Raw genomic sequence first — 23,842 nt, 5'->3', positions numbered from 1 at the left:
TTTGGTATCTTATGATAATCACTGACTTCAAGAATATATCACTACATCACCAAATTTGTTGTGGGCATGGGAAATGTGCAGTCATTGAGTAAAGAGGAGGGGCGAGAGAGCATGCGGACCTATTGAGAGAGAGAGGCGGTTCAGCCCCGCTATGGTCTCAGCAGCAGCGGCTCAGGGAGTAATACCAGACCACTGTGTTGTGCAGGAACGGGCACGACATAGCTGAAAACCGCCAGCGGAACAAATGAAAACGAGCACTACTCCTTCGTGTGGATTAATTCAGGGGCGAGACACTCAATCGAAGCGAGAGGTTCTTTAAGCGAAATTGGACCGACTGACGAGGACTAGGACATTAGCTACTGTACGATAACACCACCGAATGGTTTCTCTTGCCCCGCCGCTAAGGTTAGTTAGCTTCCATGGCTGGCTGTCCGTTGGTTTGAGCGGGGGGGGGGTCTGTCTGTTCTGTTGTTGGACGACGGGGTCCGGCTATTATTTGGAGGAGAAACATACATAGCAGTATTGACCTTTTCGAGGCTATACGTTGCGTTTAGCTACGCGGTTCGTCGAACCGTTGAGAAATGTTATGTTGGACAACAGTTCAAACTAGCTGTTTGCTCACCTCACTACAATACTCGTAGTTGGCTGGCTATCATCAGCTAGTTAATTATTTTATAAATCAGGAACACGTGCTACATGGCTAGGCTAAGCTAGCTAACAGCTAACGGTGCTAACTGCATAAGCTAGCTGTCAGAACTGTGGAGTAGCTAACGCTAATTTTATTCTACTGAATTAAACCTACCTTGGTGCTCTATGTGTAAACTTGCCATTCCCCCCAAAACACCACCAATTCCCACTATTAATGAGTAATGTCAACTGTCTATTATTTGTCAAATATGTTGTGATGTCTGGCTAACTTAGTTAGCCTGCTAACTTAGCTATGCACAAAGCGTCTGTTTTGCGTTTGTAAACACTGGTTTTTACATAAAGTTGACTGAATACGCACTGTCCGTATCTTAGCTAACGTTAGCCCGTAACTCACTGCTCCGGTGTGGGAATGGTGATAAGCCGTGATTTGTTTATTATACCAGTCTAACCAGCTTGATGTCATGTCACCGACTCAAGTAAATAGGACCGACAGGTGAGTTAGCGTTAAATGGCTGTTTGTCTCGGATTGATAGAATGATGTTGTGGCAATATACTTGCTTTGGAGTCTGATTGTGCTTTTCAACGTAAATTGTGGGTCGGCTACTTTAAGATTCATTACTATTAACGAAAGATCTCAATTTGGATAAGCAAGTGTTGTTGTTTAGACTGTCTTCCTTGCCATCATAGCGTTGTCAAACTTTTAGAGCAAGCACATTTTTACAGACGTGTTGTTGACATCTTCATAGAACAGCCTGACTCTCTTGTGTTATTAACATATCAATACTCCATATTATATTGTTATTATAATAAATAAAGTAAAAATGTAATTTTGTGGATAAGGGAGGATGTCTGTTTTTGCCAGCTGCCCAATCTTTACAGCCTCTTCCATGATAAGCAGTGGGATACATTATACTTTTTGGCTGTGACTTAGCAGTTTGAGGACATTTCTTTGCACCACTATCACTGCCTCTGGGCATTAAGGTGACTGAATTTAAATTGTGATGCAGCCAAATGCACCGGTGACTGAGGGTTTCTGTGAATACACAGTTGTATTTCTCATTAAACTGTATCTGCTATTGCACATTCATAGTTCCAGTTTATAAGAAAACATTGTACTCCAAAACAGTTTTAACAGTACTTCCTCACTTTTTTATGTTGTGTCATATGCATTGAATGTGCTATTGAGAAAAAGCAGTTTTATGTCTTTATACTTTACACAGTGCAGTAAATTACAGATTTAATTCAGGAGGATTTTTACAACATATTTAATGCTTAAGTTGACATTCAGTTTGATCAGTACCCCTTTTAGTTGTGTTCATTTTATTTATTTTGTAGAGGAATTTCTTGACTTGATGAAATTGTCTGCATTTGTATGGCTGAGACACTTAATGTGACACCTACTATAGAATAAGGTTAATTTTGATCTTCATTTGAACTGGCGCCCATTGAGCTTTTCCAGCAATCAACAAATAATGGCATACTCATGCACTTCATTGGCACTGCTGTCAATTTTTTTGCTGAAAAGTTTGTTCACCAAAAACACAACATTTTGTCACACACTACTGGTAGTATTTAGCCACTGAGAGACTTTGAGATCTTTGTCTCTGATACTTCTGTTGCCAGCCCAAACAATGGATGTAAATGAAGTGGCAACATTTCTCAAAACCTAGGAGTGTGAAACTGAAAGTGTTTGCATAGCTAGATACCATTAGTGGTAAGTGATACAGTTTTTTAATGATGTTGGTGAACTCTTCTTTTTGATTATGTAACCTAGCGGTTCCCCCAGGAAATAGTTTAGCTGAGGTGGTTGACCATGATCTTGATGCATCTATTCTAGTGATCAGCTCAGCAGCTGATGACCTCTAAACAATAACCACACTCATTAAATACATAGACTTTCCTGTTTGTGGCTCGGCTCTGCTAGAAAACACACAAAAAAAATGTCTCCTTTCTGTGTATGTGTGTGTTGGTATAGATTGATGAAATAAGCCACACTTCTCATATGCATCAATGTTTACAGTTGACTTTACACAGTTTGCAATCAAGAACTTACCCTAAAAAAATTGCAGGAGAAGCTATAAGTAAAATAATGATTCAAATAAGGAAATGTCTGATCAAAGAGTCAAAGCAAACACTTGGCTCCAAGTTTGTTTACTTGACGGTTTGGTTCATTTGTGATATGGACACAGTTTAGTGAGTATTTAAACATACAGTTCTCAGGCATTATACTAAGTCATAGTGCCTGGAGACAGTTGCTGTGACAAGGCTGACAAGGCAGTCTAGAGAGCACAAAGTCTACTAACAATCCATAACAGTGTGACATTGCTGGCTTAAGTTATGTGCACTCATAGTACCTTGTCAGTTTTGCAGTTTGGATTGTAAAGAGTTAAATGAGAGTGAGGAGATATCTCCCCCTCCATCCAAAAGGGTAATGGGGGCAAAGATAATCCTGTGCTCAGTGTGGTGCCCCAGGGAGACTATTTGACTGCTAGTTCAATTTCTGCTCGTATTATGAAACACAACATAGTTATGAAACTGGAAAGGGGAGAGGTCTTGCTCATTTTATTGTCTGTAAAAGATAAATCCTCACAGTGAATTCTTGTGAGAAGAAACAGTATGTTGCGTCATCGCAAATTACAAAAGATTATCATAAAAATTCCTTCAAAGTCATAAATATCATAAATTGTCACTTTTCTTTGTCACTATGAGAGAGATGGTTTACTATTCTTCTAATTACTAATCCAGCAATCGAATAAGTATTTTGTGGCCATATATTTGTGGCCATATATATATATATATATATATATATATATATGTTGTTGTTTTGTTTTAATTATTTTTTTTTCTTTTTATAAAGGGCAATAGAAAAAATAAATGGAATTTACTAGACCAGCCAGGTAGAATGAATATTTTTTTTTATTGTACAAAACATATTACTTTTGTTATTTTTTTCTTAACAATTATGAGCAAGTAATGACAATACAATATAGACCAGTCATAAAAACACAGCAGGCTGCATTGCTGCAACATTTATTTCACTGGAATATACCACTGCTGCTCTATAAATGCAGATACTACTGCCTTTTTACTAGTGTAATGTGATGCCACTTACAGTATAAATGGCATGACGCTGTTTCCCACTGACACAAACTAGCTTTCTGGTACAGGACACCAGGAAGTTGGTTTGTGCAATTATTTAAAACATTGAGGAAATGTTTTGTGTATGCTTTGCCTGTTATTTTATGTGGTAAATGTAGCGTGTCCATGTGCCTTCTTGATTGTAACTGCTAACCTGTGCAGATAACTAGCTAGAAAGCTGAACATGCCTTTGTGACATTTCTTTTTTTCATCCTTAATGAAGTTTGGAAGTGCTTCACACCGTACCATATTGTGCTGACAGTAAGCTCCAAAAACCAAATGGCTATGTTTAAATATTAGAAATGGTTCAGGCTTTGTACCTTTAAAAACTGGTCATCAGACAAGCTTGTCAGGAACCATACACAGCCTGTGGGCAAGAGCTCTCGGAGAAGAAAGGTTGAAAGAAAGCATCCTTACCTTAATTGATGCTTGCTTAATTTTTACTTGAGCTTGGTCAGTCAACATGCACGTAGCAATGTGCTGAATCGGCTGAATGATGGATGATAAGAGTTGACTAGAGTCAACGAATCTGGGCTACCTACAGCCTGACACAACCTGTCTGCTTGGTGTATCAGGGCCTTTAAGACATTTTGTTTCTGACATAGCCTTTGTTGAAATCTCAACCTGAATTTCAGATGTTGTTTAGTAGGTTGGATTTGACATTAAATCACAAGTCAACATCTTCCTTAGCTGCATAATTTCAGCTTTAATCCATTTTCAAAGGCGAGCTTCTGTAATTTAGGTAAATGCAGTCATGGTTCTTTGAGCACTTCACGGTGCATATTGAACTATAATTTTATATTTACTGTAATCACAGCACACGATACATTAAGTAAAGGGAAATGACACAACTTTGGTATGTTGCGGTGCACTTTATGAACCCTTAAGTTAACACGCAGACCCAAAGAGGGAAATATGAGGCAGTCACCGTGAAACTGCCTTCCATGCGCATTCCCTCCTCCCACCCAGTTTCCCTCTCACTGAATGAGTAACAGCAGCTGTCTAGCATTTCTTGCTCACCAGTGGACTGCACCTGGTAGGTTTCGCGTGTGGAGAATGTTATGCTTGACTCAGTGTGGTAGATATTATGATCAAGCACAGCTGGTCTGTTGCACTGCCTCAAATTACTCGCAATCAAAGTGCCATTGAACTGGACACAGCGCCACCTCAGTTAAAGTGGCTGCATTAGGGCTGAAGTTGAGCAGTTGTACTATTTTCTTGGATTGCCAAATGGAAAAATCACGATTGTGAAGTGTTTGAGGAAGTTCCGCTCTCATATTGGCTCATTCAGACGACTTGCAGATTCTATCTTCTTTAATACTCTCCCACTTTCATGTTTAGGATGCAATTGTAAGTATGTAGTCGTCAAAAGGTATGTGGGCTGCTGGCCTAGGGGTTAATGAGGTCACACTGATTCTGTTTCACTCCGTAGAGCTCAAAAGGGCCATATGATTTATCTGCTAACACAAATTCAGTGGATTCCCACAATATTTGTGAGAGTTAGCAATTTGACTGCAGATTTTCTGCATAACAAGGTCAAATCAGAGCCACACTTTCCTGCATAAAATAATCAAATTCAGAACCAGCGCTGCTAGCTTAGGTGTAATAGCAATCAACTCTTAACTTCAACAAACCGACATGTTTACAGCTGATTAATTATTGTGTTTTCGCAGAGCTTACTCCCATGGTGTGTGCATCACTCCTGCTATAACTAGCGCCACCAATTCAAATCTCAGCAAACCACTCTAATAGCCATTGCTCAGGTAATTATGATTTTAATTTTGTGTTAACTATGCATTACATATCTTTTACAAATTGAAAATTGATTGCTTTGCCACTCATGTTATCAGCATGGCAAGTTTACACACCTCACTGGCAGGATAATTTGGAGGAAAAGAAGTTGAGATTAAAATGATGTGAAATAGCAGAGGTCCTATGGATGTTCCATGTGCATGCTTTAAGTTCTAATTTGATTTTACTGCTGAAAGCACTTAGACTAAAGAAATGAAAACAACATTCCTCATTTGTTTCATTTTTTTTCTTGAGACCTTGTTGCATATTGTGATTATCTAAAGAACACCAGCTGCTCTAAAACATTTAAAGATTATTGTTTCCCCTCTAGGAAGTGTATGATGTATTATTATTGTCTGTGACTTATGTAAACATTCAGATTTTTTTCCTTGTGGCATTGTGGTTTTAACCAGTATTTAGACTATTCCTTTGCCTTCCGTGTAGATGAGTTGCCCGCTGTCTAACAGTAAACATAGTTCTGTTGGTACTACTGGCACCTGATGGCTCTGGCAGTGAATGTCTTATTTGCTCTTTCTTTCTTTTATTGGACTTGTCAGATAGTCTTTCATAAATATTGTTCAAATGCTGCTCAAATAAAAAAAATACTTCCTTTTCATAATTTCATACTATACAAACACAGGCAAGTTTTAGAACACCAACTCCATTTTTCCAGTTGTTACTCAAATTTACATAGTGTAATGTCTGTGTACTCTGAAGCTGAAGCATAGAACAAATAAAAAATATTCTTTTAAAAAGTAGAAGAGAGAATGATGTAATCTTAAACCCTAAATTTAGTCAATTTTTTTTTTACTCTTAGCAGCCGAACACACTCCTGATGGTCTTTCTGCATTAGAAATTAAATATTGTTCAGAAAGATAGAAACATAGTTTATCCCAAACCTGCTCCATAAAGTCTGGAGCCTGTGCTGGTCCTCCCTCATGTGAAGCCACTGTCTGGTTCTGTTCTTTTAATGTTTCGGATCATTATCTTGCCATAGGATAAACCCCTGACCAACCAGTCTGTCTTTCTTTGTTACCTGCCCTTCTCTCACCATTCTGATATCAATATACAGAACTACTTTCAGTACTGCATCAGAGGGTGTAATAACACAGTTTGTTTCAATTCCTTAATCCTTGAAAAAGGCCTGTTGTCTATGAAATTTAGGATTTTTCAGTATTTGACAGGTGGTTTAATAGTTTGTATAAATTATTCAGGCTACATATAATGCTTCAATTTAAAATTTAAATTTACACTATTCGAAAGTCGACCTTTCAAAATAGCCAGAAGAGAGCAACATATATTTTTTTAAACTGTAGATTACATTTCCTATCTGTCTCTTCAGTGCCCTTGTATTGTTCTAACATCAGATGTTTCTAGTTTTTTGAATATATGTAAGGACGTCTTTGTTAAGCCTAGAGTCACTGTCTCTGCTATGTGCTCAACTGAAATTTCCCCTTGCTCATGCACAACTTAATTAACTTTAATTTCTTATGTTATCAAAGCTATAATATAACATGTTCAAATATGAATAGTTAACTGAAGTATTTCTTTTCTCTTTTTTGCCTTTTAAGTTTGTGAATGAGTTTCTCAGTTAGTCAGGGTCTTTAGAGATCTGGTCCTTGAAGACATGAGAACATGATCAAACTTGGACTATTTAATTTACTTCTTTGATGCATTGATGATACCAAGGAAATAACTGAGTAGTATAATAAAATGTTACCAGACTAATCCATCAATCATTGAAATAGCTACTTGTGCCCCTTTATTGTGTTAAATTAGAAGCTCAAAAAATACCATTTTGACTTGTGTTTTTTTGTATGTTATTAGACATTAATTAAAATCCAAGTTTAAGTCATTTATTATTCATAAGGCTTTTTATTTAGATTTCCTATGAAATGGAGTTGCTATTACAATCAGTCCCCTTTATTTAAACATACCAAAAGAGAGGCAGACAGCGGATTAGCAGAGATTAGAAATGGCTCTGTGGTAAGTGATTCACTTGACTCCGTTATGCAACACAGATGACAGCATGTTATAGGACATTACTCTTGTTTGTGTGTAGGCTACAGCTGTGGGTAGCATTATATATTTATATCTCTGATTAGCCTCTTTTTAGATAATCAGGATTTGCGTTACAGCATAGTTTGTTTTTCACCTTCGAGAGAACATAGTAAGGGTGGACACACCTAAGGGTTGATGATCTTACACTGTAAATATATAACCGAGGATATGAAGTGTAATTACAGGTTATGGTGATCTTGGGTGGAAAGATTGAACTCTTGCCTTGACATGTGCACTGGATCCATGACTGTGCAGTTTGAAACAAATCAGTCCTCTGAATACATCAAAACACGGAGCTGCTGGTGTGACGTCTGCTCTGTGTTTTGTGTTTACGTTTGTCCAAGACTGAACCATTCTCTGTCCACAATTCACAACGTTGTGTATCAAATCTAGGTGAGATGTTCTGTTTGACATATGTTCTGTGTAAGTAACCCAGACATGTATGACCATTAGTGTTTGGCAACACACACACACACACTTACTTGAACCCTCTCATGCATAAATGGAAGCTGTGTGGGGCTGCCGTCATGAGGGGCAAACAGAGGCCCTCGGGTTGCATGCTGCCATACAGAGGAACATTTCAAAGCTCTTGAATAATTAAGTAGCAGTGAGGAGGAAGTAGGTCAGCCCAGCAGACTAGTGTACTCCTCACTTTTATTTCCTGCTCCTCAGCATGGAGAGCTGAATGTCAGGTAGGCTTTAAGAGCAGAGCCAACAGAGAATAAAGAGGGATTCTTAAGTTGAGACCTGATACATCAGAGCGATGCTGTCACATTGTGTCCTGAGCTGAGGAGTGTCGGGTGTAATGCCATCCAAGGGGATCTGCTGAGAGTAATTTTGTGCATCAATGATTAACAAATAATCATTTGTAGCAATTGTTCACACTTCACCAGTGATTGATTTATCATCAGTCATAACTTTTCTGTCAATTTGGGAGGTAATTGATTTCGGGTATTATCAGGGTGATATGAATCCACTTAAAGAGGAAATTGTTTGATTCAAACTGGTAACCAGACAGAACTGTTAAAGTGCTGTTAGCTGCCTGGATAAATATTTGAAATCTTTCAATTCAGTGTCTCAAATGGAGGTGAGTTTTACTGTGACACCAGCGCTTTTTGTCTTTTTTTTTTTTTCATCTGCGTTGAGCATTCTACAAAAAACACTTGAACAAACAGTGGTGGTTGAATAGTAGGGTTGGATAAATTTATTTATTTATTTTTATTTTAATTGAATGATCCGGTATTGATTCTTGCTGTTTTTTTTCTCAGGAAACACGTATATCTGCAATAAATGTTTAGTGTAGGCAGTGGTTACTTGTTGTAAGTGGTTTAGTTAGGAAACTTTGTGGAAGTTATTACAAAATGCATAAAAAACACAGATGAAGGCTGGCTACGTAACCTGCCTTGAGTCACAGTCCCTGACTCTGTGATGTGAACAGTTATAGTTTATGTGGATCTGCCTCGGTTTATGGCACTGTCTTGACTCAGGATGGCTGAGGATGCTAGGACCTACGCTGGGTAGGTCCTAGCAAAACAAGAGATCGCCTCTACAAGACAGACTGAGAAAAGCCTCTGCACAAAGATCTGAACTCTGTTTTTATTTGTTGAGGCGATGTCTGTCTACGAGGTGTGAGGCTGCAGAAGTCAACTTAAGTGTGTGGATTCTACTTCACCAGCAAGCAGCTGCCTGCAGATATCAGGCTGATGTGTTGCCACTACAAACAGTGCAGATGAATTAGTGAGCAGACTTTCAGTTTCTGCCCTGCCTGTGCTCAGAGTGATCGTTGAAGTGCATGTCTGTACATAGTTGAAGCATTTACTTGACGGTCCATGTGTAGCTGTATGGGACAGCATTTCTTTTTTTAAAACACGCAGAATGATGATGCCCTTGTAAGTGATGCAGGATTTTTATGCACATGCAGACATGTTGATGTCTTTTTAGTTTTGCAATTTCCAAGTAAACTTTGTACAACTGGGAAATTTGTTTGCAATTTGGTCTATAATTTGCACACAATTTCAATGCAGGGAAACAGTGTTGCTCACTAGAAGAAACTGTAGTTTCCGGGATAAATTCTGAGAAGCACATTACGTAACATTTTGTTCTGATGTAACTTAATCACCAAGAATTGAATGAATCAATTCTCCAGCCCTACTGAGTAGTAACAGCCATAAAAGAAGTGGAGTAAAATTTAACTCGACACAGTTTCTTGCTTTGGCCCCTTGGAATGACACTGGAAAGCAAAGAAAATCAAAACTGTAAATATGAGCTGCAACATACAGCTGGGCTGGCTAGTATGTTTTGTTTCTTTCTGTAATGTCATGTTACAGAATGTTTTCAGGATTTGTTTGGGTTGCAAATACGTATGGCTGACGTACATATATAATCTTTGTGGTGTGCTAGAGTGCAAATTATAATTACTTGTGGAGCAGCATAAAGCATTTGATGAGTTGGCCTATGTTGGTGTGCTGTTACGGGGCTTTAGAAGGGTTTGTGTCAGAGTAGGTCAGTGTTTTGCAGTGGCAGCTCAGTGCTCCAAAATTATTGCCGTTGCTGCAATGTAACAAAGTCGAAATTACACGTCTCTGCATAGGTCTTTTAATTTGAAACTGGAGACACATGGCGACGCCTGACTAAGGTGAGAAGGAGACAAAGAAGAGAAAAAAGAGAACCCTTCCTAGTCGGTATGGCAATCGAGCATACTGGGATCGGACCAGTGGACTGTTAAAAAATGGTTAGTTTTAACGGGCCCTGTCCGCCTCTTTACCGGTCCTCTCTGTGTTCCTGTACTATTTGACAGGACAGTAGAGACTGACAGAAAAGGGGGTAGAGCGAGGGAAGTGATATGCTGGAAAGAATCGGGAGTCGAACCGGCGACTGCCCACTAAGAGCATCTTGGGCTCACATGGTACGCCAACCACTCAGCTATCGACTCGCCCCATTAATGGAGAATTTAAATCACAACTTTTCATCAAATAACAAATAACTTACTCAGTGGTCTAAACAAGTACACAAATACTCTGTTCGGTGGTCTCACTTTGTGGTGTAATGTGTTTTGTATCTGGGCGTATCCCAGAGGAATCATTCAGTCGGCAGTCAGCATCAGCTCTGAGATTGCTTCAGTTATATTGATGGACCATACTTGAATTTACCCCAACAACTGTTGATTTTTATAATTAATCCATCAGAGTAATTATGTGAAATGTGTATCCGTGGTGTTGGCGTGTCTGTGAACAGAGGGAGTAGCTTTCAGATCCTGCAGTGTGTTCTGGTGGAGTGCCTTCGCCTCCATGGTTACAGGGAGTCGGAGTTGGCTGAGGCAGTGTGTGAAGGCCCCAGCTCTATGCCGGCCAGCAGGGAGGGGGAGGGTAGAGCCTTATGTAATTTCACACAGTGTCGCTGAGGCGGCCGGCAGCAAGGGAACAGGCAGGAAATCCAATAGGTACTCTACTGTCCAGCATAGATACAGCTGGACGACCACATCTCAAGGTACAGGCCAACCAATCACTGGTTCTGTTTACCTGTCTCCTCCACCTCTGTCTCGTCTCTTCACACCTCTCCAGTCTATGTGTCAAGGCAATGCTAATGATAGATCTAATCTGTTGAAAAACTGAACACATGACACGAGTTCATCATTTGATCATATGTAAATATTTTTCCTTTGGTTGGATTTAGAGCTATAATGGATACAAAAATATGATACAAAATTCACACTCCAGCACTCTCTTTTTAGAATAGTCCTTTGGTAGATTTTTGTCACAGCAGAAAAACAGAAGAATAATTTTCGTTCTGCGTTAAATATTTTTTTTCTTCAGTACACCCTACCTGTGATGACCAGAAATATATTCTCAACCTCCACCCAGTTACACCACAGTCCTCCTAAAGTACACACCAGCTGCCCCACACTGTTCTCTTAATAGCAGCTCACATGTCCAGTCTCATGTTTTCTTGTTATTAAATCAGCTATTAAATCCAAGTTATAAAATCACAAGCGTTCAGGTTATGCTAACAAAACAACACGGCTTCATGTGGCAAAAAAAAAAAAAACTGTTGCAAAGGAAGATAAGACAGTTGCTGTCGCTGTGATAACTGTCCAGCGTTGTAAAAAGCTGTCTGTGATCACTGTTCAGTGTTTTGGCATCTAATAAGCTTTTAAACACATAAATCTGTTCCTCCAACAGGACTTCCTGGATCATTTTTCATTATGTCACCGCTACATGGGCCTTTGTTGGTGTGAACGTGTCCTTCCTGTCGTGGAACAGAAAACATCTGTGGTGGCTGAATCTTTTCAAATCTCAAATTTTTAACAAAATGATAATCAAAAGACAGAACAAAGAATGTATGGTTTGATTGAGATAATTGCCTTTTCTTATCTGTGAAACTGACACACAACAGTTTTGAGTAGTAACCTAACTGATCACATTGTTCTCAACCTAAAATGACCGTTGCCAATAGTCATCTAAAATCTTAGAGAGCAAGGTCTCACCGGTTCATTCTAAACCTCATTTGTTTTCTGTGCTTGTGTGTGTTTATAGCTGAATTAGCAAATCAGTGTTTGTATTTTATTTAGCCCCATTTGGCCGCATTACAGTGGTTATTTTCAGTTATTTTTGAAAATAATAATCATGACATTCAAAGTGGCTTTGGACAGATTTGTTCATGACAACTACATTTGCTGTCCGCTGATGTGACAGTTTAATGGTAAGTCATGTCTGACAGTGTTAAAGCTAAATATAATCTCTATTAAGATTTTATGTGCTGCATTTTAACATCATTTACATCTCAATACTATACTTCCGTTTTCAGTTTCATAATCACCTTTGTTGTTTTTACCGTTGTTCATAGTGAGTGTTGTTCAGTCAGATTCAAAATGAAAGGTATGACAGGCTGTGGTTAAGGGACATGATTGTACCTCTTTCCGTCAGACAAATTATAGTCATATCAGAGTTGACTGGGTGTTCACACCTTTCTCACAGCGTCTTCTGTTGTTGACTTTGTCTTGTGACCGCAGTGTTCCTGTGTGAAAGTTGAGTGGAGGCAAGGCAAAATCAGCTTTAGGTGTTGGGATGTTCTTTCACTGTTTGATACTAACAGCAATGCTCCAGCCACCTGCCTGCCAGGAGCTGCACTATATATCAAGCCGGCACACGGGCAATAATTATATCACCTGCTGCCTTTTATAGCTTCTCCCTGACACCTAATATTTGATATTTCTTCCATTTAAGTAACTCATTCTCCTTCTTGCCTTGCCCAGCAATGGTTGGAGGAAGTAGGAAGGATAGTTTGAATTCAAAGATTTTTGAGATTCCTCTCATAGTATTAAATTATGTCTATATGCAAAGATAAATAAGATTTGTTTGTTACATTGCAGGGTGTTTATACTGTATAAATATAGGCGTAGATGTTTATTTTGGTGTGTGAAGTTAAGCTCGTACTTACAGTAAATATCTTACATCATGGCCTCTGCATTACGTTGATCTTTTTTCTTCCTGTTTTTTAATGTCAGTGTGACAGTGTCTACCAGCTGACATTCTGCCTTGTCAGCATGGTTCTGGGTATTACTGCTTGGAAGCGTAAAGGGCGGTGTACAAGGGTTTGGCAGATCTATGAATGTTTTTCCTGCTGTTGTCCAACGGTTAATTTAAAGGTGCCTGCAGGCACCATGCTATATTTTTTATTGGCTTTTGCACTGTGACTTCCTCCTCTTTTATTTTGCTGCATTTCGATTACTTTAGCTCTTGCTATGCTGTTGTTAACACGCAGGCCAAGAGGAATGTACCATTCTACCATTTAAGTAAAAAGAATTTCTATTACACAGAAAGTCAAGAAAAATATTATTCAGCCTTAAGAGAAATGTAAATGAGAAACAGGCGTTGTATGGTACCCTGGGTAATGGCAGTGTTATAGAGAACTCCACAGATAGTTCTGATAAAACAAAAAATGGATGAGGTCACTTGGAAAAGGCTTAAGTGTTTCCACTGTGTCTGTCTTGAAGAGCTGTGCTTACCATGTAGATTAAACTTGTTTCTGCACCCTGACCTTATAAAACCTCTTGGGGCCCCAAGACTGAAGCATCAGTGGATTAATTGTGAGAGCTTTGTTTCCATGTTAAATTTGTGTGCATAGGGGGCAAGGCGAAGGGTGGGAGTGGAGGAACCGGCAACTGCAGATGAGTTTTGAAGCCAGTGCAGAAGTTTCTCAAGATTTACTTGATCTTACCAAGATTTAGCTTTATCTCATCTCCTTGCACATCGCCTTATTGAACAGATTTATTACTTAATTCTTACTTCAAGGTCTCCTACTGCACTGAAGCTTTAGTGTTGTCCCTCACTTGTAAGTTGGTTTGGATAAAAGCATCTGCCAAATGAGTGAATGTAAATGTAAGATGTAGTTGCTAAGTGTAAAAGCCTGAATAAATGTTGGTGGAAAATCCACCAGTTCCTCTAAAATTATGAAGTCAGTACTTTATTTGTACAAGATGTTAGGGTATGAACAGCAAGTGACTCTTTGTTTGTGCTTTAAAATGTGACCTGGACCACCCATGCTACAAGTAAGGATCTGAAAATTGTTTTAAGTGTTTGCATGCACATATAGTGTTTGTGAGTAGTGTACTATTGAGGTTGAGGGTGAGTGAATGGAAGGGTAAGCGAGCGAGAGCCTCCTTGTCCAGGGCCCTTCGGTAATGAGGCTCCAGGGAGATAAATCCTTATGAGACCTGACAGGGTGCCACATTCCTAGGCTGAGAGTCCTAGCAGCCCCCCTCCCCTGAGCACAACTCTCTAGGGCACTGCTTTATAGACTTCTGATGTTGTTCCCAGACCAAGCCATATGCCCATTACAGTACACTCATCTGCCTTTTCACAACAGCTCCATGCCTTTGAATGAAGCCATCATATCTCTTGGCTGCCATAGTAATTACAGAAGTCCTTGTCTGACAGCTCAATAGTCTCTGGTTTTTTTGTGTAGAAATAATTGCAAAATATTTTTATGGGCATATAATAACAGTACAGTGCTGCTGCAGCGATGGGTCGATCACACTCAGTTCTATCAAGGTCCAAGCCTTGCTATCAAGGCTCTTACCAAAAAATATGTCACAAGCTTCTGAATCTGCTTTTTGGAGCTGGACTGTCAAGCTACCAAGTCAGACTGGGCAGAGATTTGATTAACTGTTAATGTCAGTAGAATTTAACTGTTGTTTGAAGTCAGCCTCCTGCTCTCCTTGGCAGGCTGGAAGCCGTCTGTGTGCTCTGTGCTAGTATTTCCACAGCCATTCCTAAAATGGAGAGGGAGGGTGGGGGGTAAGAGGATGAAATTTTGGCTTGCACCGTTGAAGGCTGAGGCCCACTCTACTCTGTGGAGAAGACGAAAGCAAAAGAGAGGGGAGAAGGAAAGCAGGCTAGAGTGAGAGAGTGAGGTGACTGAGTTCATTCGCAGTGTTGGCAGTGAGCCACCGACTTGCCTGTGGGTGTCTGTAGCAGTGCCAGTGCATGTGTTTAGCCTCTCGTCTGGAAGGCCCCATTCGCCTCAGAGTTTATGTCAAAGCTCTCTCATTGTGTTGGGCCTCTCATCTTGATTCAGGTTTTTTGTCCTCTGCGGATCTTGTGACTGCCTTCAGACTTGTTTTCCTCCTTCTCAGGGGAATCTCTCTGAGTTGGACGGTCATCAAAGAGAGGCGTTTGTGGAGGATGGCTTATCTCACCCTCTCTTTGTCTTGCTGGCCTCTTTTTTTCTGCCCTTCATTGAGCATATTTGTATTCTGTGTTAATATCGTGACTTTTTCCTCATCTAGTATTTCACCAGCACTGAGACCTACTCAAGGACATCAGCACTTCCCTTTATGTGGTGTGTTTATCCAGGTTTGTCTGACCAAAGGATGAGTGTGCACCAGTTTTTTGAAAATATTTGAAGCCACAGTGTAGACTACTTGACACAAAGGCAAAGTGTTTAGTTGGTGTGAGACTTTTCAGCAGTGTTTTCCTATCTTGCGGCCTCCCTGAGCCTATGTTTACAGAGCTCCTCTGTTCCTTAAAGCCAGAGCCATGTTCAGCCTTTCGTAACAGAGCCCTTTGCGTAACTGAAATCAAGTGACACTTTGTGTTTGTGGCAGTGGAGCAGGAAGGAAGGGTATAAAGTACCCCTCTTTGTGCAGCAAAAAAGAGTCACATCCAGAGTCAGACAATGGAGACTGGCACACTGGCACTCTACCATAAGCTCTGCTGTGCCAATGATGTTGGCACCTTGTGGTCTCAAGTTCTGTAAACATAGTATATAAAGTGATTGTTTACTACTGGTTTCAGTGGTCCTTGATCAGAACCTTGTCTAGGCTGGTAGACTTTCAAAGGACCACTAAGAGGAACTATAGACACCAGTGGAGATAGTTGACCTGGCCGGTGAGCTAATGTTACAGTTTATAGACCATCATTGGCCGTGACCTAGTCTTAGTGATTTCAGTTGTAACTCATGGACACGGTGCTTAGGCATGTGAGAGCACAAGCATTTATATTAATGTAACCACAGTTTATAGAGATACCATGTTTTACTAAGCAAAAAGTAAAAGAGTTCTACTTAATGCCAGTAAACTCCACTGTTGCTCTCAGATACATGCTCGAAACGAGCCATGTTCCTTGTAAAGTGCATGCGTAATTGGCGTGGTCGCACAATGGACAGTCGGCAAGGACTCAAATTTTGGGCTGCATGTGGACATCTGCAGAGGGTCTGTGAGGATGATGTGGAAATTTACATCATGTGGACCCATGTGGACATGGAAACCATGAATTGGCCTTGACTGGTCCAGGCTGTCCACAAATCACTGGACTGAGAGATTGTATCATGAATCAAAGGCCGCTAAACACGATCTTATTAATTTAGCACAATATATAAGTAAGTCCTACATCCAGGACAGAGCTTTTGTGTTATCATCAAAATAAAGGAAGCATCTAAATCAAATTAATCTTATTTGGGTTGTGACCAGATCAAAATAGGAAACAAACTTTCAAGAGATATCTTAGTAATTCATTCATTAAATAAAAAACAATTTCAAAGACAGTTTGAATGTTTACATCAACGTTTCTTCACAAATTGTCAAATCTCATTCATTATCATCTAGAAGTAAAATGCTCCAGGAGTTTGGCTCAGTGCTGGTGGCTTTTCCATTCGCTTAATAGAATTGCAGTGCACCCAGAGCACTCTGCTGTCTTGTCAAGATTTTGATCAGTGCCATGTTGAGAGCCCGTATTTCAGCCACCGTGCCGCTTGTTGTTGTGCCTCACTCACTGCTGAAACATGAGCTACGAGGGAGAGGCATCATTAGTCACTGGCTCATAGAAATGGCAGGAGTCCTAATTTCTCTGTTGGCAGGAGTCACAGGGACACATATCACAAGTATTAGTCTAGCTACTACTACTATCACAGGCTTATTGGAGTGCCTGAGAATAGTGCAGTAACAGGCTGGACAGGGCTGAACATTGTCTAGACCTCCCATTGAGGTTTTGAAACAAATTTTATAGGTTCACCTTGCTCCTCTTCAGCATTTTCTCCAATATTACTAATGCGCCTATGCATGGCTGGATAATATGGCCAAAGGTTTCAAAGTATTTTTTTTCATATTGATTGATATCGATGATTAATACACCATACATTTAATGAGGAAGCAACCACAAGGATACACACAGTGTGTTTTGGTTAGAAACAGTGAATGGAACTATTATTTCTTTGTGTACAGGAAAACTTCACAGGGTTGAACATTTTTATTTTGAAGTCACAGGGTGTATTCATTTTAGGATATAGGATAAAATTAATGTATTATTTACTAAATAAATCAACTAAATATCTGTTAGGGTTCTAAACTGTCAGTTGGTTCTAAACTCAGCGAGTAAATACTCTGCAGCCAACACGGTGTAACATTTGCGCCTCAGCAAGGTAACAGCAACAATGCTTTTAAACGCACAATATGTTGTTTCCGCTGCTTGGGGTTTCTTAATAAAGACAAGAACAAAAGGCAGAGTTTGATGTTGTGAAGTAGCATGGAATTATCTTATTTGTTGTCTTTCAGGAGGTTTTTACTGGGGGCCGAGGTCGTCTCCTCCTCTCCAAAACAAATGGACCAGGTGATCAATACCGATCAAAAACTGAATAAAGGAATTTCATGTTAAAAATTGTCATGAGGCTGTGAGTTGAGCTGATAACTTCAGATCCAGACGTCTGATGAATAAAATCCTTCATCCAGTTAAAATATATAGTTAAAAATGACCAAGATCTAAAAGGCGTATTGTAAAAATGTGGCTTAAAACAACATAAAATGTAATTTTTGACCAATTCTGGCAGCCAGCCACAATGCTGACGCGTTGGCAGAAGGGGTGTGATGCCATTGACAGGCGACCAAATGAAACGGACTGTTATCTTGATCAAAATGACTGATTTCTGTATACTTGGTGGGATGGTACTGTTTCAAATGGTGGAAAAGGTTTGTTGCTTTTCGCCAGCAGAGATCGCTTGCCAGATTTGCAATGAATATCGCTCTGCTGTTTATCCAACTTCAGAAATCCCAACCACGTCTAAATCACCGTTGTTGTGCGACCTCTCCTTGCCTCAGTGACCTCATCCTTTGTGGACGTCTGACTCTCCTCACAGTCTTTTATTTTGACGTTTCCAACAATGCATTATATGACACGCTCTTGTAGATGAGGACACTCTGGTTTGCATAACATCATCTGGAATTAAAATCTAGTGCCTGACTTTCAAGACCCACATCTCTATCTGTCATTGAGTTATTTATGTTGCCTCTGAAGCCCCATTAAACTCAGAGTATTTTTGGTTTACCAGCTCGATGCTTGACTTGGCTGGTCTCTGTCTGTGAGTCTTCAGTGAGGACAGTGGGCCTTTCAGTAAGCAGTGAAGGAGGGGTTCTGTCTAGCAGGTGCAGGGACTCTCACTCCTTTACTAGGAGTTATGGAGGGGAGGAGGGCAGCTGTGTTAGGGAGGTGATGACATTCTGATATCCGGAGCAGACAGACACACACTTTCATCTCTAAGTACTCTGGAAGTGCTAGCCAGAAAACATCCAATTGTTTCCAAGCAACAGTCACGTATATTGTGCAATGTTTTTATGCATTGTTCTGTGCAGGTATGTGAAGTTGCTCAACTACAAAAAATGTCTCAAGGCTCATGTTTTTTCTTTTTCTCTACAGGTTTCTGGCTAAGAGAAACGGCCAATAATGCACAGCACCTGCTCTGCAGCCACACCCACTTCCTGCTTGTAGAGGAAGCGGCTGTGCCAGCATGTCCTCTCATCCCCAATCCGTGCCGCCGGGCCGGAGGACTGGACTGGACACACGGCACCTGCCAAACCCTGCCACTCTACCACTGCAGCTGCAGCGGGCACACACGGTAAGGGGCCCGGCACACAATGAGTTTAATGGACCACCTGTAGTGCCAGAACATTTTAGAGATATTACTGTAGTTGTAGCTCAGGCTTTGCGTGCTTGGAGGATATTTAGTAAACAGGGTATTACTCAGAACTACTGGAGAGGGTCTGACCCCTGAGGCCCCCACTGGTGTTTTTCCAACAGAAACATTCCCAGGTTACATTGTTTTGCACACAGAGCCCTCATTAGATGTTTGAGGTGAAAGTTCATGTCGTCATCATGGATCACATTAATGCTTCCCCATTATTTCCACCCACATCTCCCAATTATCAAGATTATGTTCCTCTACATATTACAGACAAAGCTGTCTGTGCTTCAAAGAGGAGGCCTCTAGGTGATGCAGAAATTTGGTCTGTGACCTCCAGTGTTTACAAGGCTTTTTTTTGTTCCGGTATGGCGGGAGAATCCAAGGCTTACCCCCCAGGACCCCCACAGCTGCACATGTAGTTAATCCTACCGCTCTGTCTTGTCATCACATTCAGGAGGAGATGAGGGTTGATGTGCTGTGTCCCACAATCCCTGATTGGCAGAGGCGCAAGTTTACAGTAGCTGTATGGGTTACCCCAGTTGTGTGAGAAACAAATACGAGAAATGAGAGAAGGGGGGAAAGGGAACGGATACTACAGAAGAAATTAGGCAGGGAATAAATATAAAAATATTTTGTCTTTCAGGGGTCTTTGCATCAGTCTTAAAGGGAGGAGAAGATCCCTGCTGAAAACTTTTTGTTGTTTGTGTTCCAGGAAGTGGGACTGGTCGACTACCACTCTCATGCCAGGGAATACAGTTCCCACTTGGCCCAGCCCCATCGCCGTCGGCCTTCCTTACTTTCAGAGTTTCAGCCTGGGAATGAGAGGTAGGTTCACCTCACTGATATTTTAATTAATTCTGTCCTCTCATGAGCATCATAATACCTTTTTTTTGGTTTTTTTTGATGGCACCATGTTGAGAATTTTCATTTTGACATTACCTTTTGTTCTGGGTGCTGTTTGTTGTATTGTTCATTCGTGCAGTATTTACACAGCACATACAGCATGAGGGTATGTAAAAGAGAAACACAAGTTACATGAAATACATGAAAATATACCAGGCTAAATGATCCCTGTAGCTTTAGCTCAAAAATTGCAGCATTATTTTATTATAAACCTTATTTATTTATATACCTTCCTGCTCTGCTGGGGTTTGTAGATGGCATGATGTGTTTAGTTTGTTACATTTTTCAGATACTAGATGCATGTTGTGGCATTCACTGTTAGTCAATATAATATGAAAATGGTCGTATTTCCCCTTAAATGTTTGTCCTTGAATCTCGACGATTTCGGGACAAAGCATGCTCAATAGAAGCTTCATGAAGGCTGCATTTTTATGTACCATTATTCTACTAAAGCCTCTGCCTGTTAACCCTCCCCCAGTGTAATCCTTATGTAATTGGCATCTGCAAGCCGTTCCTCTGCAATGTTGTGTTAAATGGCTCTGCAGGCAATGGAGCTTGCAGAGTTTTGCCATCCTCAATAGACCAACAGTAAGTCAGGCAAAGCATTGTATGAATAGTGCTTTCTCTCTGGAGACTCAGGTCTTGTACCTACCAAAGTTGTTTATTATTTATATAGCCATGCTTTTTTGAGGATGAGTCTTGATGAGTACTTATGAATAATTTATGTGCTTGCCATGAATTGTGCATGATGCACAATTCATGGCAAGCAGTCACAAGAATATTTTTTTCTCTTCAGTTGATTGTCATGGCAGATTTCCATACATATATTAAAACATGTACAAAAGTACAAAATTTAATTTTAAAGAGGTTGACTTTGGTAGAAATCAACTGGCTGATATTTGCTACATGATCAGTGTGCTGCTAGGGGACTGGGGGCTGTCTTTCAAGATATGTCAAATAATTTGTGTGTCTGGAACGCAACAACGTTACGACAGCAGATGGTAGAATGACTCTGTCGTGGTGTGTGTTGCCGTTGCGCGTTGTGTTGGCATCTTTAGGTATCAGTCAGATGGGATTATGGTCTTCACTGCAAAGACACTGTTTAATGGTTAGCATAGCCTAGCCAACAGTGAGGGAACAGTGGGTCATGGGTTGATACAGAAATAAAATTCGCCCACCTCGCTCCTGAGCTTTCACTCAGTCGCTGGGTGCTGTGGCAGTCACTCAGTGTATTTACACTCAGTGTAAATGTTGTCTGTTTCTCCAAGACAGATGCCATGTGAAACTTTTACAGTAGAACAGCTTTTCACTTTAGAAAAAAAAAAAAGCCCATCATATCAAAAGGAGAGACTAGCAGTTAGCCCACGATTCTTTGTGGAGACTGAAATAAACCGCTAGTCTTGCTGGCAGGCGTCTGTGGGTGGGGAGGCTTTCAGTTGAATATATCAGGCCTTTGGCATTCCTATGGAGGGCTTAGAATCCAGTCTAAAGCCCTCATTCTGCGTTCTCATTCAGAGTCAGAATAGTGTAATTCTGTCCTTGGCAATCCTTCAATCTATTCTCTTCTCAGATGTGTGCTTGTCTTTTCATAAGTCTCAGTAATTCTGCACGCCAGGTCTCCATTTGTAGCAAGCTTGGGATTGTTCACATTCTGACAGTAAATGTAAGCACTAATATGGCATTAGAAGCTGTGCTTTCTTTAAGTATGGCATTATCTCTTTCTCACCATCATAAATCTTTGTATCCTTCATGTGCTCTTTAATTGCCTTGGACTGAAGGCAAGGTGAAAATGTGCTATTCAGCTAATGCTCCATATTTACCCTAATTACAGGTCAGAAATCCACAATAGTATAATCACTGGTGAGCCACTGTGCTACTTGTTTGTTTCTTCCCCCTCTTTTACTCCAGGCAATATCTCAGTCACTCCGCCTCTTCCCATCTGTCTCAGATCACCCAAGCTTCTTGAGAAAGGCAGAGAATACATTTTATAACAAGCATAACAAGACGGAGAAACCACTTAACAGGGTTTCTTTTCTGGTCAGAACAGGGAGTGCAAACAAATCTGGTCCAGTAAAGCAAAATGAGTCTTCACTTGCTGTGATTATTCTTGCAGTTAAGCTGTGAACTTTGTAATGTAGTAAATGGGTATAAAAGTAGTTTTGTGTCTATTGATTAGACCTTGAGAAAGCCAGTGTTTTTGTCCCCTATACTTAACTCCTGTATTGTTATTATGACCGTTCACTGATTTAATAACCCTTTTAAATCACTTAAATCAATTCATATATCGCTTTACAAGGTTCAGTTTCTTTGCATTTTTACCTACATAGTTATTATATTATTTCGCTGTTTTTTTTGGACAATCTTTCCGCATGTGCCTTTTTTCATTTTAATTATTGTTTCTAAGGGAAACCCTTTAAAACTGATAAGGAGTTTAGTGCATCAGTGCTGAATTACATTCTAGGAATTGACTGCTTACTCTTCCCCTAACCACGTGATGCCCTGTGGAACCCAAGGTTCAGACAAATAGATTTTTAGAAAATTGCTTTCAGTTATTCCAGTACCCAGCAGTGGTTGTAAATGTGACTGTCCTCTGTTGGTTTGGTTTGGACATGATTAAATTCAAGCACATTTTGGGTGACTTTTTTTTTTTTTTTTTACTCCACCCATTGCAGTTAGCCTCGCTTCACTCTCTGTTAGCCGTCCCTGCGCCGTGCACAGCTGTGGAGCTGCTCCTCTGGGAAGCAGCGGAGAGATTGGCAAGCACACAAACAGCGTAGTGCTTTCACAATAACAGGCTGCTATCAGCACACATGATCTCTGTTCTTGTCGTAATGGGGCCCAAGCCAATAAGAAAGCGATGGAGCTGTTGTGGGCCGTTGTGTTGTGTTGTGTTTTGTTGCCCCCTCCCACACGCTCCGCCCCCCACCCCGAACACATCTCTTTCTCTCATCCTCCAGACAAATCCTCCCCAGGGATCAGCTTATTCTGCACGCTCACAAGAGGGAGAGGGAGAAAGAAAGAGGGAGAGAGAACAGGGGGGTGGGTGGGCTCGAGCTTGATGATGTGATTATGTAAGTGCCAGCCCTCGATGGAGATGAGGAAGTGTGCGACTGAATGAGTGAGAAAAATGTGCTCAGGGGGAGCAGTCACACACCAGCTGGGTATTAATTTTGGCCCCCTATTTTTCGAGGTACTATTTAGGCAATCACACAAACATCCACAATCCTTTTCTTCCCTTGACACCTTCCAACATGCAGATTTAGCCTCACATATTACATAAGTGACATGACACATCTCCCCCGCATAAACCTCTGGTCTCGTCAAAAGGATGGTCTTGGATTGTCGCACCACCCCACCACCCCACCAGCACCCTGCTAGACAGAGACGGGCTCCGTGCTCTTTGGCACAGAGAGAAACCACACACTAGGCCATTGTGGGCCTGGACCAGCAATTATGGTTGTGTTTTCCCTCTCCTCTTCAGAAGCCACTTCCATTTTGACACTGGCAGCAAAGTCACTGACATCCTGGCATCTGCCTCCAGGGCAGACTTGAGAAAACTGTTCCCTCAGAAAGAACAGAGAGCCATTTACATGTGGGCTAATAAAATTTCCCAGATCTAAGCAGCTACTGCAGTTAACATTCGGAAGCTGTCATTTGACTACACATTAGGAGTCCACTTTAGTGGTGCACCATAGCCTGTTGCTGGCTGTTTCACCCCAGTGTGCTAATGAGTTTAATGAATGTGATGATAATGTGCAGAAGAGGTTTTATACCAGCACCACACATATGGCAGATCACGACCAGATCACGGTACAGTATGGTAATTGTTAGCCATCCAGATCAGTTCTAGTTT

General features: G+C 40.6%; 1 protein-coding gene across 10 annotated transcripts in view; it reads left to right on the top strand.

Moving 5' to 3' along the window:
- Nucleotides 1-112: 112 nt before the first annotated feature.
- ncor2 (nuclear receptor corepressor 2) overlaps nt 113-23,842 on the top strand; it is an 84,539-nt gene continuing 60,809 nt past the window's right edge. For 3 of the 10 annotated variants that reach the window (XM_071482291.1, XM_071482295.1, XM_071482294.1), the window contains exons 1-3: nt 113-405; nt 18,822-19,020; nt 19,799-19,911. In XM_071482291.1, coding sequence (XP_071338392.1) covers nt 18,913-19,020; nt 19,799-19,911 — 221 coding nt within the window. In that variant the 5' untranslated portion in view covers nt 113-405; nt 18,822-18,912. Of the gene's footprint in view, nt 406-5,459; nt 5,550-18,821; nt 19,021-19,798; nt 19,912-23,842 lie in introns of all 10 variants that reach the window. The other 7 variants (XM_071482293.1, XM_071482290.1, XM_071482288.1 and 4 more) reach the window with 4 other exon arrangements.

The sequence above is a fragment of the Trachinotus anak genome, unplaced genomic scaffold (assembly GCF_046630095.1).
Source record: "Trachinotus anak isolate AG129_WGS33_773 ecotype Australia unplaced genomic scaffold, CSIRO_AGI_Tana_v1 ptg000008l, whole genome shotgun sequence".
NCBI lineage: Eukaryota > Metazoa > Chordata > Actinopteri > Carangiformes > Carangidae > Trachinotus > Trachinotus anak.
The sequence above is the reverse complement of the archived record's forward strand: the minus strand, read 5'-3'. Positions and strand labels throughout refer to the sequence as shown.